The sequence below is a fragment of the Lynx canadensis genome, chromosome E1 (assembly GCF_007474595.2).
Source record: "Lynx canadensis isolate LIC74 chromosome E1, mLynCan4.pri.v2, whole genome shotgun sequence".
Classification (NCBI taxonomy): Eukaryota; Metazoa; Chordata; class Mammalia; order Carnivora; family Felidae; genus Lynx; species Lynx canadensis.
The window spans coordinates 13,093,268-13,109,783 of record NC_044316.2 but is presented as its reverse complement, the minus strand read 5'-3'; the positions used below and the strand labels follow the sequence as shown (position 1 = coordinate 13,109,783).

Below are 16,516 nucleotides of genomic sequence, written 5' to 3'. Positions count from 1 at the left end.
GCTCCCGTGGATAGCACATTCCTAGATTACAGGCCGAAGCTTGTTTGAGGTAGGATGTAGATTATGTATAATTCTCATTTCTTTGCCACTCAAAAAGACCCATCCCAGGAAAGGGTGTTACTCTAGGAGTCATTTGAAGGAAGTAAAAAATTCACCAAATGCAGCGAATCACTTATTAATAGATTGTTGGCAAGTTTTGCAACCCCTCAAGACCCAGCGGTGTCTTGGCATTCAAGTTAAAAACTGCCATCCTTATGAAATAAAAGAATTTTAAACATGCATATACATAGGAGTTGGCGAATAACGATAGTAACATCATTGCCTCCTCACAAAGGTCCTGTGAGGTGGACAGAAGGGACTTACACTTTCTGGTCTCCACGTGGAGCCATGGTTTTGTAACCATGCAAAATAAGTGGAGAGCCAGTAGGGCATGATGGATAGATCACTGCTTGGGGGTCATTTGGCCTAACCCGCTAACATTTTCTGGCTGTGATTCCTTGAGTGTGTCATTTCAACTCCCTTGGTCTCCCTTTACTCAAAGTGACCCCAGAGTTGTCGAGTGGTTCAGATGGAATACTGGACATTCAGTGTACTGGGAGATGTACAAGGGTGACCTGTCTCAGCATACTGACTGTCCCTGAGCTGAAACCAATAATAATGCTTCAGGTCCAAAAAGTGGGCGGGCTCCCCTTTATCCCTAGAGAAAGCAACTCTCCAGGATTCTCAGCTGGTCTTCATATTGGCATACCTAAGACAAGGATAAATCATGATCATGACAAGGCAAAATAAATATTTATTAGAAATCGTAAAAGCATTTCTTCATTGGCACTAAAATGTTCTCTATGACTTCTTAATTTAACACAGAGTTACACACATAACACTAAAATCAAGTATGTGAATTAAAATTTACAAGGATCAGGCACATTCAGTGAGAACAAGGTGACAATCCTATGTTTGGGACCAAGATCACAGTATAAACATGTAAATCAATGCAAAAATCAAGTATGGTTTACAGGCCCGGATGAAGGCCCATCGACCTGGGCCCCGCCCAGAGCAAAAGGCCACAGTTCACCAGGCTTTGAGGAAGGAAAGGAACTTCAATAATACTGGGCTCTCTCAGGCAGGGGCCTTCTAAGAGCTTAATTACTTCACAGTACAACCTCATACCTTCTGCTACAACCCAGAGAGGAAGGTAAGCACCATTTTCATTCCAAACAGATACGTCACGTGATGTCTAGAATAATAGATTCCTCCTGAGGCAGTTTAGCTCAAGGAAAATTTCTAGCCAAAACCATTATCCAAGCATGGGAGATTCCATGCCTGGAAAATGCCTACCCCTTAAATTACTGAAATGTAAATCATGAAGTTTTAAGATGTCCTTATATGCCCATGGATTCAATGTGGCATGGTGTGTGTGTGTGTGTGTGTGGTTTGGACACACCTATGTGCACACTTGAGTTTTAAATCTGTCATAGGGATCATTGGGACAATGCAGACTGCCATCATGAATCATCTGAGCAAAAAGCCCTAGCCCTCCCTGACATAACATATGTGGCAACCACAAAGGCAGACTCAAGTTTACTGAATAACTGTGCTAAAAAAAATAAAAAATAAAAAATAAAAAAACGGAGCTGGGAGAGACCAGGAGTCAGAAACTCCAGCTCCAACAGCTCTGGTATGACTTCCTGCCTGGCTTTAAACAAATCCACTTTCCTTTCCGGGGTGTAGTTTCCAGGTGTAAAATAGGGGAACTGATCTTTTTAAATCAATGATCTCTGACTCATTGCTTCCTTTTGCTTTGGTAAACCTACCGAGGCTCAGATGATCTAGGCTGAAAGCTTTTTAAGGGATGAATATCCAGGACAGAAAATGGTCCTGCCAACAAATTCCATTCAGACCCACAGAAAACAGCTCTCCATATGTGTGAGAAGACCAAGATCCCATTACTGATTTCCATTTGCCTCACTTCCCAGGTTTTGTTCAAGTGGGAAATGGAGAGCCATGTGGCTCTGTCCATTCATATCCAAACAAAAACAATTTTGGAATGACCAGACCATGGCACCATGGATCCAAATGGCTGTACTTCAGATCAGGGCACCTGTTCTGGATGTATGCAAGTAGGGAACTCCAGATATAGGATGCTGATCTCCAGGCTAAAAGGACCTCGAAGTCCATCTGACCGTGATCTTTAACAACATCTCTAAAAAGTTCTCCGTAAACATCTCAAATACCTGGAGTAGGTGCTGGATGAATGGAACCAAAATCTTTGTCCTTGAAATTTCCAACCTTTGGCACTGGTTCTGCCCATCTGGAACACACATGCTCCACCTACCTCCGTGACAACCCTCCTCCCCCAGTCTCCCCTTTCCAGAGGACATGTCAAGTGCCTGCTACCCCTGCCCACACAGGAACTTGACCCGAGCGCGGCTTAGAGCCCTGGTTGGCATCTGCTGGGAATACAGGGGCTGCCGCAGACTTTGCAGGTCTCAGGCTCGCCCTCGACCTCCTCTCTCAGCCCTGGCCCATCAGGGACACAAAGGCCAAGTGTCCACTCACCCAGGGTAGTTGCCACGCAGAGCAGCCCCAAGTGGAGAAACGTACCCAGAGTGGACTGCTCGGCCTGCACTCCTCGGTTTACCTCAGCTCAGATCCACTAGCCAACTGCTAAGTTGTCTAAAAGCCAAATTTATTTTTATGCCCTTTAAAATTAAAAATTCATGATGAATATCATTGTAAGTCCACCCTCCAAGATTCCCACATGAATCCTTTTACCAGACACATAAGGCAGAGTAGATTTTCTGGCTGTCTAGGCTCCAGTGATCGGGAACAAGTCTTCTGTCTCCACTGCACCTCTGCCCCAGACTGACTGTGTGTAATTTCTGGGGGAGGAAATTGGAGGACGAGGCTCTAAATACAAGCCCTGCGCCTTGGCAAACACTCCTTTCTCACACTCCTTCTCCTCAGCTTCAAAATTCACAGTTAACAAAAATATTAAATGCCAGAGCATTTCAGGTATTTTGTTAAATTCCTCCAACGAGAAATACTGTTGTATAATAGTAACCTCTGAGATTTAAGACCGTATAAACAGAACAGCTGCTATTTCTGTTTCAGATGAAGCCACGATCCCAGCTGGGAGGCATGCATGACTGCAGGGCCAGGACAAGGACAAGGGCCAACTCTTCCCCCAGGTCGCAGCAGCCCACACGGGCCCTGCCTGGCATGTCTCATTTGGACTTTTGTGTGTATGAAGAAAAGCCTTTTGTCCCTGCTCTGGCCACCCTGAGGCCAAGTATATAATACTTATATCTGCCCCAAATCCCAAAATCTATTTTAAAACCACATACTTCATCTGAAGTAATTTTCAAAACTGAAATGTCTTTTCTCTGTTGAAAATAAAAACCCTGTGTTAATTACTAAAAGTGTCTCTCAGTGTGAGACAGTTCGAGCCTTGACGTGCCAAGGCTCTCATTCCAAGAGTAGTTTCCTGTTCCCTGAAGGGTCCAAAAAGGCATTTCCAGAGCTCAGTCTCCTCCTCCCCCAGGATGTCCCACTGAGTTCAGTCCCCTGTTTGTGCTGGGATGGGATCAAGAATCCCTTCAATTCTGGAGCCCAGTCACAGTAAGGGAGCCGGTGGAATGTGTGGGCCGGGATTGGGGCCGGGGGAGGGGGGAGGTGGGGGGGGGCGTCAAGGAGATGTTGGCAGGAAGGAAGTTCTGCTCCTCAGGCCTCTGTCCCTTCCCTGCCATGCTTCTCTCCCAGCCAAGATGACCTCCAGTTGGTGAGCCCAGAGACTTCACCCTGGATTTCAGGGACTCCCAGGCTCAGGACTGCCCACCATGGATTTACAGAAACTCTTTGCTGAGTAAAAAAAGAAATCCAGGGTGTTTCCCACTCAGACTGACAGCAGCCTCTCTCAGTTCAGTCAGCCGCTCAGCGTGAGGGTGCTTTCTGCTTGTAGGCACACAGAGCCAGGCTCCTCCACTCTGCAAAGCCCTCAGCACCAAGTCCAGGGCCAGCCAGCAGCCTCAGACGGCCCATGCCCACACCAGCTCTGCATTCTGCTCCTACACCGAAGTTTCCGGAAATTCATCTATTTCATCAAAGGCGTTCAGGGTGGTTTTGCTGTTGCTCCTGGAAGAATCTTGGATTTTGTTGAAATCTGCTTTCAAAAGAACCCCAAAATCCCTATTTTAGAAAGGCAGCGCTCTGTAACATGGGCTTCCATGTCCCAATGCACCACCTAATTCTTTTTTCACCACCTGATTTTTAAAAGTTATTCCAGGTAGGGTTATAAAATGTCACAGCTGAGGGGCATCTGGGTGGCTCAGTCAGTTAAGCATTTGACTTCAGCTCAGGTCATGATCTCATGGTTTGTGAGTTTGAGCCCCACATCGGGCTCTGTGCTGACAGCTTGGAGCCTGGAGCCTGCTTCGGATTCTGTCTCCCTCTCTCTCTGCCCCTCCCCCACTCTCACTCTGTCTCTCTCAAAAATAAATAAACATTAAAAAAAAATTTACTGTCACAGCTGAAGGGGACCTGAGAACCAATTTGCTTCAACCCTCCCATTTTGCAGATGGGGAAAATCGGGGCCCTCACACATGATTTGCCTAAGATCACATGGTCAAACAGGTGTGGTGGCCACGCTTTCCGACAGCAACAGTACCTGTCCGTCTTACAGGCCCTGGATCTTCATTGAGGAAGGAGACATGCGTTTTCCATTCAGTCCACTTCACCTCATTGATCCTGCAAGTGTGATAATCATCCTATTTCTCAACTGCACCTCATTAGATGCAAACAAATAGCATGGCTTTTGCGGTGTCCTAGACGGCCCTCCTCTGTCCACCCCAGGGATCTGGGACTCCTACCTCACATGGTCATGTCAGCATTTTTAGGGTTTGAAATCTACCCAAGTCTCCATTTTCCCAGGCCTCAAGGGATTGGTCTCCTCCCAGTGTGTGGGGCCCCAAAACTCAGAGAGGTGTCAAGGGGACATCTTTAGACAGCTACAGCTGCTCCTTACTGGTCTATGGGGAAGGAGGGGAGGAGGGCCCAGGCTGAGATATGACAGTGTGAGGAGTAAACTTGTGGAAGTTTAGAAGTTTAGGGTTAAACTAGGGTTAAGGTCTCACTAGGTGAAGGTGGTTAGGGTTCAAACCCCAATAAGAGTGGGCAGAGTCTAAGGTGCTAGATTATAAATGGAGGCAGTGGTTTGGCTGAAGTTCACATTCAGAGAACATCTCTAGAATGAGGGTGTCAAAATTAGAGACACTTGTTAGGCTAAGGATGGTTTCCGCGGTGTGGGATTCTCAGTCAGAGAAGCTGTTTCCGGTAAGGTGATACACAGAGGGCAGTGTGTAAGGTCAGGCAGTCAGACGGGGGTAGGATCATCAGAAAAGTTGGTCACGGCATGAACAGCACTTTCTAAAAACCAGACAGCCTGATATCTGTCGAAAGTAGCTGTCTCACTTTCCACTTGCCAGTGACGAAATGTGCCTCGGGTCCCCTGGTATCACATGAACCCACACAGGATAGAGAGGAGGACAAAGAGCGCCAGGCCAGCAAATGTTTCCTAAACCAGACAGTGTCAGGGAGAGGCCATGGAGGCCCCTGCAGGGGGCAGAGAGGGGAACCGCAACCAGCAGTCTCCTTTCCTCTCCCTTCGGAAGCTCGAGAAACCTCATCCCAGGGCTAGCAACCCCACGAGAGCAAATTCCCTGTTCCGAGGAGGTCAGAACCGACTGTAGCTGTGGTTTGGGAAGCAAGCGGTGGCACCGTTTCTCCAACATTCACCGCCTCATCTCTCTCTCCCCGCCCAAAGACCACCACCACCCAGGGGCCCCTCTCCCTTTGTTACCGCAGACACAGCCGGAAATCTTCCTCCGCTACCTTACACAGCTCTCCCATCCGGAACCTGCTTCTCAGCCATTCTGGTAACATTTTCTCAAACTCCAGAATCGTCCTGGCTCTCTGGGGACATAAATGAGGCTAAGCACATCAGTGAGGAGCCAGCCCAGGAAGACAGCTCCACAGGGTTGTGCACACATGCGCACGTGCACACGCGCACACAAGTACACGCACACACACCACCAAACAGCCAGCGTTCCCTCCACTGGGCGCTTAATGCATAGATCCTGAGGGTTCGGCTAATCCACAGATTTCAAAAATGAAAAGCCAGTAAGTTTGGGGAAAGTGTTCAAATTGCTTTAAACATAACGTAAACAATGTTTCTGGAAGTCCAGCAGCTTCCTAAGTGAAAATGTTAGGATCCTGGGATCCCACAGGGAAGAGAGGGGCAGACATCACGTAGTCCCATCTCCATGCCAGCCTTGGACTACCCCTCAGCAGTTTTCCTGTCAATAATTTGTCAAATCTATCCTGAATATAATCAACGAACCAATTAAGAAGGCCGTAATAATTAGAAACTTCCTGGTCATTGCCCCCAACACCTCAGTTCTGTCTTCTGGGGCCACAGAAGGAAACTATCCTCCCACAAGTAGCTCTGCAGATATCTGAGGGAACCCTCACCTTCTTGAACTCTAGTTCCAACACCTTCTCTTGTGAGGCACGGGTTCCAGTCCTCTCTCAGGCCTGGTAACCGGTTCTGGACCATCCTGTGGGGTAGTGTCCTCAGTGTATAAGGCCCACGGCGTGTAAGAGGTGGCAGCTAGGGTCGAGGACAGCAGAATTGTCCTAGGCCCTATGCTGCTCCTCTCGATGCAATCTAAGGTCACAGTTCTACATCCTCATATTACGCCATTAACTCTGAGCAGTACATGTCCATAAGCCTAGGTTTGCATCACATGTGCCGCTGTCCAGTCACACTGCCTAGACCCTCTACCCAGGGAACCTGGACTAAGACTTCCTCAAACCTGGCCAACCGCAGAGCGCTTATGCAGATTCCCAGGCCCCCACCCCAGATCCACTGGTGCAGACAGTTGTCAATACCGTGTGCTGAACTTGGTCCCCGTGAAGGCCCCCGTGCCAGGGCCTCTGCCAGGCTCACCTGTAGACGCCAGATGCGCTCACTCTCCTTGGAGACGTTCTCCACGGTCTCTCCCATCAGGGCGATGAGCATGTTGAGGAGGAGGACGAAGGTGAGGATGACGTAGGTGATGAGCAGGAACAGAAAGAGGATGGGGTACTTGGAGTTCTGTTGTATGTTCAGGTCGCCCAGGCCTATAGTGAGCTTAAAGAGTTCCAGCACCGAATCGCTGAAGCTGCCATAGGAGCTACAGTCTTTGTTGTCACTGGAACACTTCTCGATCAATGAAGCCAGGGCTGGGAGGACATAACAGGGTGTTCTCCTCTGGCTCTGTGCCTGGCTAATTACCCAACAAGCTCATGCATACTTGCACGTAGACACATGCCCCCCCTTCCCCCCCCCTCCCCCCTCCCCCCCCCCCCCCCCCCCCCCCCCCCTCCCCCGCCACATACACGCTGCAGCCCTACTGCCTCATTCTCTCTGGCCATTTAGATTCCACCTCCAGCCTCAGCTCCCGGAAGCTTCATCAGGCTGGTTCTTTGCCCTGACCTCCTGCAGAAAGCTCTTCCTGCCCAACAAAACAGGCTCCTCTACCCTGCCACTTGGCCCTTGATCACTCACAGACTTGCAGAGTTGTGAATTATAATCCACATGTATCCCTGGTTCCCCAACCAGGATTTGGACTCCCAACTTCCTATAGCCTGGGCCATCCTCCAAGACTGTAAGGTCCTGAGTCTCTTTCTAAGGCTCTGTAGGGAGACCCCCTGGCCAAGACCTGGCTTCTTTCTTCTTTTCTCCCCAACACACCATACTAGTGGCTCATTGTTGGATGGATGGATGGATGGAAGGATGGTCAAATTAATGAGTAAATGGATGGATGAATAAATAAACAAGTGAAGGAGGAAATAAATAAGCACATTGTGGTCCAGCAAAGATACCAGAAGATGGGAATGGCTGCCTAATTTCAAATGCCAATGATCCCTGGGGGGCTGGTGGGTGGGAGGAGGAGAACTGGCATGGGAAAATACAATGATATCTTTCTCTGCAGGAGTTGTAAATAAAATAAAAATAAAATCAGGTTGTACAAATGAAGAGATTTTAAGTGGGGCCTCCCTATCTCCAGTCCCCAGCAGACCAGAGGCTCTCATAGATATATCCGAAGTAAACTACAAGTAACACGATGCGTGGGGCCAAAGGAGGTTATCTCCATGCGTTAATTTACTCCTATTTTTCAAAGACCATTGATGAGTCAAATTTCTGCAAACTTTAGTTTTCCTATTTGTAAAATGGGGCCAAAACCACCTGCCCAGCCTACCTCAGGTTGTGGGGCCACATAACATGCTGGATGTGAATGTGGGTGGCATACCCCACAGTGTGGATGGACAAGAGTGACGGGTCTGCTTCTAAGCCTCAGTTACCTTATGATCAGGGATGGTGACGCCCCCTTAGTCGAGACATTGGGAGAAGTAAAAAGGCAATGCTTGGAAAATGCTTAGCATGGCAAGTGCTCCACTGGTAGGTGACATAAGTGTTGCTGAGGCTACTCCTGTGCCTTATCATTTTGACATCTATAGAAGGTGCTTTACAAATGTGGGAGTTCCTATTATTTATAAATCAATTACCTACTCCAAATCCAAGTAAGAACACAATATATACAAACAAGAACTTCAGAACATCATGCAAAATGACCTATAAAGAAAGAAACATGATTCAAGGGTAAGGTTTGAGCACATATTCACTAGACCCTGATCTCCTTACTGCTTCCCCTCACCAGGCCCCTCACCCTAACCATGCCTTCCCTCAGGCTGTCCTCCCTTCCCCTAGACAAATCCCCCTGATGCTCCAAAGTTCAGCTCTAGGCCGACCTCCTCCAAGAAGCCTTCCTTCCCTTCCCTTCCTGCTCACCTCCCTCCTCCCTCCTGGAACACAGTCTGTCTCAGTCCCTGATGATTCAGCCTGTATGGGAGCACCTTTCTTCACAGACTCACATCTGAAATCCTCACACTTCCTGGGGGCAGTGGTGTGCTGGAGCCAGCACATACGCGCTCGTAAGAGCTGACGGTTACGTTTTCATGAATTTTGTAAGCTGGTGTTTAAACACAACCATTATTAAAAATTAAATCGCATAAGCTTATAATTAAGTAAATTATGTTCAAAACAAAGATAATATTCAACACTCATCACTTAGTTATTTTACAATTACCTATGCTCTTAAGGTTATTTACATCTACAGCAGCCATACGGTGTGCGTGTACTACATAATGTGTTACTGCACATCTCTTCCCGACTCTGTGTTTGATGATGTCATACTGGTAGCTGGAAATCAGCCATGGTAGGATTTGCACCATGGAAATTGGTAAATGGTACAAATCAGAGACATTATTCTGCTGATTGTCTAGGTCTGGAATTAAGACAATGATAGAGGGCGCCTGGGTGGCGCAGTCGGTTAAGCGTCCGACTTCAGCCAGGTCACGATCTCACGGTCCGCGAGTTCGAGCCCCGCGTCGGGCTCTGGGCTGATGGCTCGGAGCCTGGAGCCTGTTTCCGACTCTGTGTCTCCCTCTCTCTCTGCCCCTCCCCCGTTCATGCTCTGTCTCTCTCTGTCCCAAAAATGAATAAACGTTGAAAAAAAAAATTAAAAAAAAAAAGACAATGATAGAGAAAATGTTAAGGCAGGTTAAACTTCCGAATGTATCCTATCTGTAGCTGCTGTATGGTGAATTACATAATAACATTAATGAAACAGTCTTCCAGCATTTGAAAATTATCATCCAATTCAGCAAATAAGTGGCTCACATCATTGACAAACAAGGGAAGTTCCCACATAAGGCTTCATCTCACACCTTCAAGTCAAGAAAAATACCAACCAGCATTTATGCTTGCAACAATACTTTTGTCAGTTGCAACCACAGGTTGGCAACAGATGGAAGAGCTCAACAAAATCAACAAATCATTCTGCTGGATTCAACTCGCTATGTGGAATTTACAATAAAGAGCATAATTTATTTTATTATTTGTAAATGGTGTACTACTCATCCTTTGCATAGTAAAATTTATAATAAACATAATGTGTGTGTGTATGTGTGTGCGTGTGCGTGTGTGTGTGTGTGTGTGTGTGTGTGTGTGTTTCCCAGAGAGCTGGTCGTTAAATATTTACCAGCACACCACTGCCTGGGTGTGAGCACACTTCTTCATAAAGCGTTATTCCTTCCCTGTGTCCAACAAGCCAGGTGTTTTTGGGTCTGGACACTTAAAGCCTGACCAAAGGCAAAGAGAGACGGTGGGGTTTGGGAGAAAGAGCAGAGGCTGGCCCATGAAACAAGGGCATTTTGTTCTCCAGACCTGTCTCCCCACCTGAAAATGGACATTCTCTGAGGGCTCCCCCGCTGCAGAGCCTGCCTGTCTGCGATGCTCAAAAGCTCCAACGCACCTTCTGGATCATGACGCTGTACATGCCCATGGACTGGAATCCCCGCGTGTAGTAGAGCATGTTGGCCCAGCCCAGGGCCATGGCCAGCACAAGGCAGGCGAGGTACTCTTTGTAGGCAAACAAGTACAAGAAGACAGACAGTATCACAAGCACAGCTTGGACAAAACTGTTCAGGAGACACAGGAGACAAGGGCCTTACTTACTCCTCCTCAGCATACGGGTAGATACTCAAACCCCCAACCTCCCGCACCCTGCGGGCTAATGCCAAAGAGACAGGCGAGGCTGCCCTGGCCCCACTCAACCATGTCTGAAATCCAGCCTTGCAGGAGCCATCAGCAGATGCGAGTCAGAGCCAACAGTGGGCTGGCTGCAGCTGACAGGGACTTGTTAAAAATACAGATCCCCAGGACTCAAGGAGATTCTGTTTCAAAAGCCCTGCAGAGCAGCCCAGGCGGTTGGATGTTTTTTAAATCACCCACGTGATTCCACGTGATTTCTGAGCCCCACATAGGTCAGGAAACCACTGGGGTAGACAGGATACAGTGAATAATTGCATTTTTAACAAAAATGACAAAAACTGACCATGTCTATACTTAAAAGCCATTCATAACAAAAGTCTCCCATGACCTACTTTTTAAAATCTTTTTTGGGGTGCCTGGGTGGCTCAGTCGGTTAAGTGTCTGACTTCGGCTCAGGTCGTGATCTCACCGTTTGTGGGTTCAAGCCCTGCGTCAGGCTCTGTGCTGACAGCTCAGAGCCTGGAGCCTGCTTCGGGTTCTGTGTCTCCCTCTCTCTCTCTGACCCTCCCCTGCTCACACACACCCTCTCTCTCAAAAATAAATAAATATTAAAAATAAATAAAATCTTTTTAAAAGCTATAACATATGCTAAACGATAGATACGCTAAACAGAGATTGGTTGCACAACAAAATGAATATACTTAATGCTGTTGAACTGTACACTTAAAATGGTTAAGATGGTAACTTTCATGTTATGTGTATTTTACCACAATTAAAATTATTAGGGTACAATATATAACAAACACACGGGATCAAAATTACCCCTAAACATCGCTAACCATCAGCTATGCAAACATCTGGTAAAAAGCTCTCTTACTTATAACATCACAGTCTCCACTGTAATAAAATAGCTAACTAGCCAAAGTAGGACACAGGCAACCTTGTTTTTCTCATGCAGTGAAAAGCAAATGTTTGGGTGATCGATACATTTTGGACTGAAGTGAGGAAGCGTGTATACACCCTCCTCATCACTGTCAAAGCACCTAGGAAGCAGAAGAGAAGGACAGTGCATCGGTGCCTTTTGTCTGCACCTAAAGCCAGTGGCTGTATAAATGAATTCTTCTCTGGAATTATCTTATTTTCTCAAAGGGAAAAAGACTCCCATGTGGCTCACATCATGGGGCAGTCCTGCACCTGGCCGACCACTCACTGAAGTATCTGGGCACCCCACCTGCCCGCAGGGATGAAGAATTCTGTTCGTGCCTCTAGAAGGCAGGTACATAGGTAACAAAACACCTAGGTGTTTGGAAACATTGGGCCAAGATTCAAGGTCCTGTAGAGACCCAGCTTCCCAAATGCTCAAAAGAGGGGACCTTCAGAGCTATAGAGCCAAACATTCTTCGTCCCATGCTGCAAATCCTGCTCCATTCACAGGCAGCAATGCCGAATCAGCCTCTGTTCATTTAGAGACAAGGGTCACGTAAGCCTCTGATGTCATCTGCACGTGACCTCGTTCAGAAAGGCTGCTGGGCTGGGTTTTCTGGCTAGGGCCCTAAGGTGGTCAGCCCTCCTCTAGCATAAGATGAAGATGACTGGGAGGCTGGGGTTAAGGCTCTTCATGACTCACTTCCATGCTTTGGGCTTTGGTTTTTCATGCTACAGATGCGACTCTATGATTTCTCCAGTGCTTTCCAGCCCTGATCTGCCAGAGTCCGAGATGGTAACCTTGGACCCCCACACAACTAGAAGGAACTGGCCCAGACCATCCATCCCTTCATAAAGAAGTAAACAACACTACTAAGCCTCTTCCTGCCTTCTCTGCCCCATCTGCTGCCCAGGGCTCTATGTCAGGGTGAAGTCAGTCATCACTGCAGCCTGATGGTGGGCACTGTGGTAGGGTCTTCTGGTCCTCTCCATGGGCATCCATGGGCCTCTCTTACTAGAGGGGAGAGAGGAGGTCCCTGGCCACGAACCTATGGCAGGATGACTGAGACATGGTGACGTGGGAGGATGGTCATTCCAGAGGACACAGCACCCACGACACAGGACTTGAGCCCTGCCTGTGCAGTGCTGACCAATGGGATAGACCTACTTACAAGACAAAGTGAAACCAGGCATCAGAGAGAATGGACTGCAGATCTGAGGGTCTCAGCAGGAAGATCGCCATGCCCTGAGGCCAAAAAGGAAAGAAACGCTGCACCCTCTTCATGCCTCTCACTGGAGGATCTGAGGAAGGCAGTGTCTCCCCAGGACTGAGGCTCAGTGAGGGGGAGGGTGTGAAGGCCAAGTCGGAGCCCAAGTGAGGGATATGGAAGGGGATCTGTGCTGGCACACAGAGGCAGCACCAGGGTAAGCATGGCTGCACCCCCAAACTTCTCACACCTCTCACTACCCCCTTATCCCCACCCAGACTCTGCAAAGCAGAACAGCCACACAGCTCCCTGCCATTCTGCAAATGTGGCCCAGCTTCTAAAATCAACAACACAAGAAACAAGGGGTACTGGCAAGGATGTGGACAAAAAGGAACCCTTGTGCACTGTTGGTGGAAATACAAGCTGGTGCAGCCACTGTGGAAGACAGCATGGAGGCTCCTCAAAAAGTTAAAAATAGAACTATCCTACAATCCAGTAATTGCGCTACTGGGTATTTACCCAAAAAATACAAAAACGCTAATTCAAAGGGATACATGCACCTCGAAGTTTACTGCAGGATTATTTACAATCACGAAACTATGGAAGCAGCCCAAGTGTCCCATGATAGGTGAGTGGTTAAAGAAAATGCAAGATATATAGCTATATATCACGATATATATATATATATAATGGAATATTATTCAGCCATAAAAAAGAATGAAATCTTGCCATTTGAAATGACATGGATGGAGCTAGAGAGTATAAGACTAAGCAAAAGAAGTCAGTCAGAGAAAGACAAATACCATACGATTTCACTCACATGTGGAATTTAAGAAACAAAACAAACAAGCAAGGAGAAAAAAAAAAAGAGACACACAAAGAGACAAACCAAGAAACAGACTCTTAACTACAGAGAACATACTGATGGTTACTAGAGGGGAGGTGAGTGGGAGAATGGGTGAAATAGGTGATGAAGATTAAGGAGTATACTTATACTGATGAGCACTGAGTAATGTACAGAATTGTTGAATCGCTATATTGTACACCTAAAACTAATAGAACACTATGTTAACTGCACTGAAATCAAAATTAAAAATTTAATTAAAAAAAAAGACAAAAAAATTATACGGCCTTGCTTTGCTGCCTCTGAGCCTTTTTTTTACGCTGTTCCCCATGCCCACCCTGTAATGGCCTCCTCCCCAGTGTCCTCATGCCCAATCCCACCCTCGCACACTAAAGGCCATCTCTGCTTTCAAGCCTTCCCTCCCTCTCCTATCCCCAGATAAAAGTCATCTCTTTTCCTCTGAGCACTTGTCTGGACCCCACACAGGGCCCTTTTCGTAGCCTATTTTAAAGTGCAGATATTTATGTCTATCTGAAATCCCCTACAAGACTGTGAGCTCAAAGAGGACAAATTCCCTCCCTCCCTATCACCTCCCCCCGGGGCCCCACATACAGAAGGTGTTCAGCATGTATCTGTTGATTCACTAGTTAGATGGATGGATTGATAAGTGATCAATTGATAAACAGATGGAAAGATGGAAAATGGATGAAGGATAGAAGGACAGTGGGGAGAAATGCTGTGAATTCAGATGAATGACAGGGTCAGTGACAGGTGACCGAATGTGTGGATGGAGGGACAGGAAGATGGGTCACTGAGTGGCTGGGAGGGTAGATAAATGGCTGATAGATGGGCAGGGGGGTGGAGAGGTGGAAAGTAGGTGGGACAGACCTGCTGATCTATTTATTCTCATTTTGTAACTAAGAAATCCAAAGCTTAGAAAGGAAACGCCTCGCCAAAGCCGCTCAGTAGTAAGGCAGAGCAGGCTGGATCAAAGGCAGGCCTGCTGTCACTCTGCCTGCCTTTCAGGCAAGTCCAAACGGGCTCTGCGGCCCACTCACCTCTTTCACAGAAATGCACGTGGCCCAGATGAGCACGAACATCCTTCCCAAGAGCTGCAGCCACCCCATCTTGTGCGTCAGGGCCAAGGGGTGTGGGAGGGCCTGGGAGGAAGGGAAGGAATGGATGGGTGCAGAATGGGGAATGAGGAAGGCAGGGGTCATGCCAACTCTGGAGGGACCATGCACATACACATGCCAAACCCTCAAGTTGAGCCAGAGGCCAGCACGAAGCCTGATCTCTGTAGGGTGTGAGAGAAAGAAGGGCAGCTCCCTACCCCTGCCCCACTCACAGTGGGAGCCCGGAACTCTACAGTGAGGACACAATCCAGTCCATGTTAACAGCCCCTCACACCTCATGGCATTCGTTCGTTTCAGAACCCATCCGTATCCCGATACTCACAGGACACTCAACAGCTGAAACTCTGTGCCCTGTGTAATGAATGGGAAACTGAGCCCCAGAGTGATGGGAAAGCTTGTTCAAAGTGACCTCCCCCTCCTCCCATTTCCTGTGGTCCTCACAGCAGAAACACCCAGTCAGCTCTAGATTGAGATGGAGCCTGGGCAGGGTCTGGGTCTCCCAGCCCTCCAGATCTCCCCACAATAGCTAAGCACTGGAGACATATTCAGTTTCCTAGAAACTGTGAAGGATGACACTTGGGGAATGCCATGCAAATGTCTTGGTCATTCTGGGCCTCAGTTTCCCCATCTGCACGTGGGACTGCTCCCAGGTCCTGAAGCTCTGACCATCGCACCACCCTCCCTCCAGGCGCACACGTACCTCCTCCTCCCGGGGGCGGTAGTAGGAAACGAGAGTCAAGGTGATGTTGTAGAAGAAATAAAAGCAGAAGGACAAGAAGAACATGTACTTGGCAAACTTCTTCCACTTCATATGCAGCAGCGTGTGCAGGGGCTCCAGGGTCAGCATCTCATGCCGGTTCTGGGGGTGGAACACCACTACCATTTTCAAAGGGCCTTCATTCCAGAGGGAGCTCTGAGTCAGCACCACCCCTGGCAGAAGGGCCAGTCATTGTGTCCCATGACTGGTTGGTCTGGGAATGTTGGGAAGGTAATTTCTGACTCTGTAGGCTCCTTCCCAGCGCCCCCAGGCAGCGGCCGAACCCCACAGGAGCCAGGCTTCCAGCAGGAGAACCTGCTGCTCAGTGGGGAGCGAGGGCTACGAGGGGGAAGGGCCATGACTGGGGTTATGGCCCCAACTTGGCCCCCTTCACTGTGCGACCTTAGGAAAATCCCTGACCCTCCCAGGGCCTCAGCTTCCTCATCCATAAAGTTGATAGCAATCAAACTGCCCTACCTGTCAGGCTGCCGTGAGGATTCCAGGGAGACCCCAGACAAAGCAGGCTCTGGGAAGCATGACTTTTGGTAACACATGGAGGATGAAGATCCAGCCTGCTGCCTCACTTCCCCCAAAAGCCAAAAACCTCTCACTGCTGATCCTCTCTCTTCCCCTCCAGCTTTACAGATCTCCCCCCTCTTGCCTACTCCAGGAAGTCCTCCCTGATTGCTCCAGCTATGCCTTCCCAGAGGGTAAGGGGGTTTTTGGAACCATTAGGGAAGAGGGGGAGAAACAGGATAGATAAGATCAACACCAGTCATCCCACCCTCGCACCCCCACTCTCACACTGCCCAGGCCAGGATTCTGGGCCCAGGAGACCCCCACCACAAAAGTTTACAGCCCAAGGTCAGCTGGGAACAGGCAAATACAGCACCTGCCCTACCCCTCCCCTTTCTGTGTCAACTCCGCCTACTAAGGCAAAAGACTACAGACATGTCCAGCTAGTGGCATGGGTCTTCCCAGTGCCCCCTGAGCCCC

At 48.3% G+C, this 16,516-nt stretch overlaps 1 protein-coding gene across 2 annotated transcripts in view; it reads right to left on the bottom strand.

Annotated features, from left to right (window-relative positions):
* Positions 1–3,689: 3,689 nt before the first annotated feature.
* The window catches only part of TRPV3 (transient receptor potential cation channel subfamily V member 3), a 31,173-nt gene continuing 18,346 nt past the window's right edge, over positions 3,690–16,516 (bottom strand). Inside the window, exons 9-17 of one of the 2 annotated variants that reach the window (XM_030296011.1) lie at positions 15,464–15,622; positions 14,686–14,787; positions 12,748–12,821; positions 10,413–10,578; positions 8,605–8,671; positions 7,004–7,278; positions 5,855–5,967; positions 4,664–4,743; positions 3,690–4,162 (exon numbers count right to left, since the gene is read on the bottom strand). In XM_030296011.1, coding sequence (XP_030151871.1) covers positions 4,065–4,162; positions 4,664–4,743; positions 5,855–5,967; positions 7,004–7,278; positions 8,605–8,671; positions 10,413–10,578; positions 12,748–12,821; positions 14,686–14,787; positions 15,464–15,622 — 1,134 coding nt within the window. In that variant the 3' untranslated portion in view covers positions 3,690–4,064. The remainder of the gene's footprint in view (positions 4,163–4,663; positions 4,744–5,854; positions 5,968–7,003; positions 7,279–8,604; positions 8,672–10,412; positions 10,579–12,747; positions 12,822–14,685; positions 14,788–15,463; positions 15,623–16,516) is intronic. The other variant, XM_030296009.1, reaches the window with a different exon arrangement.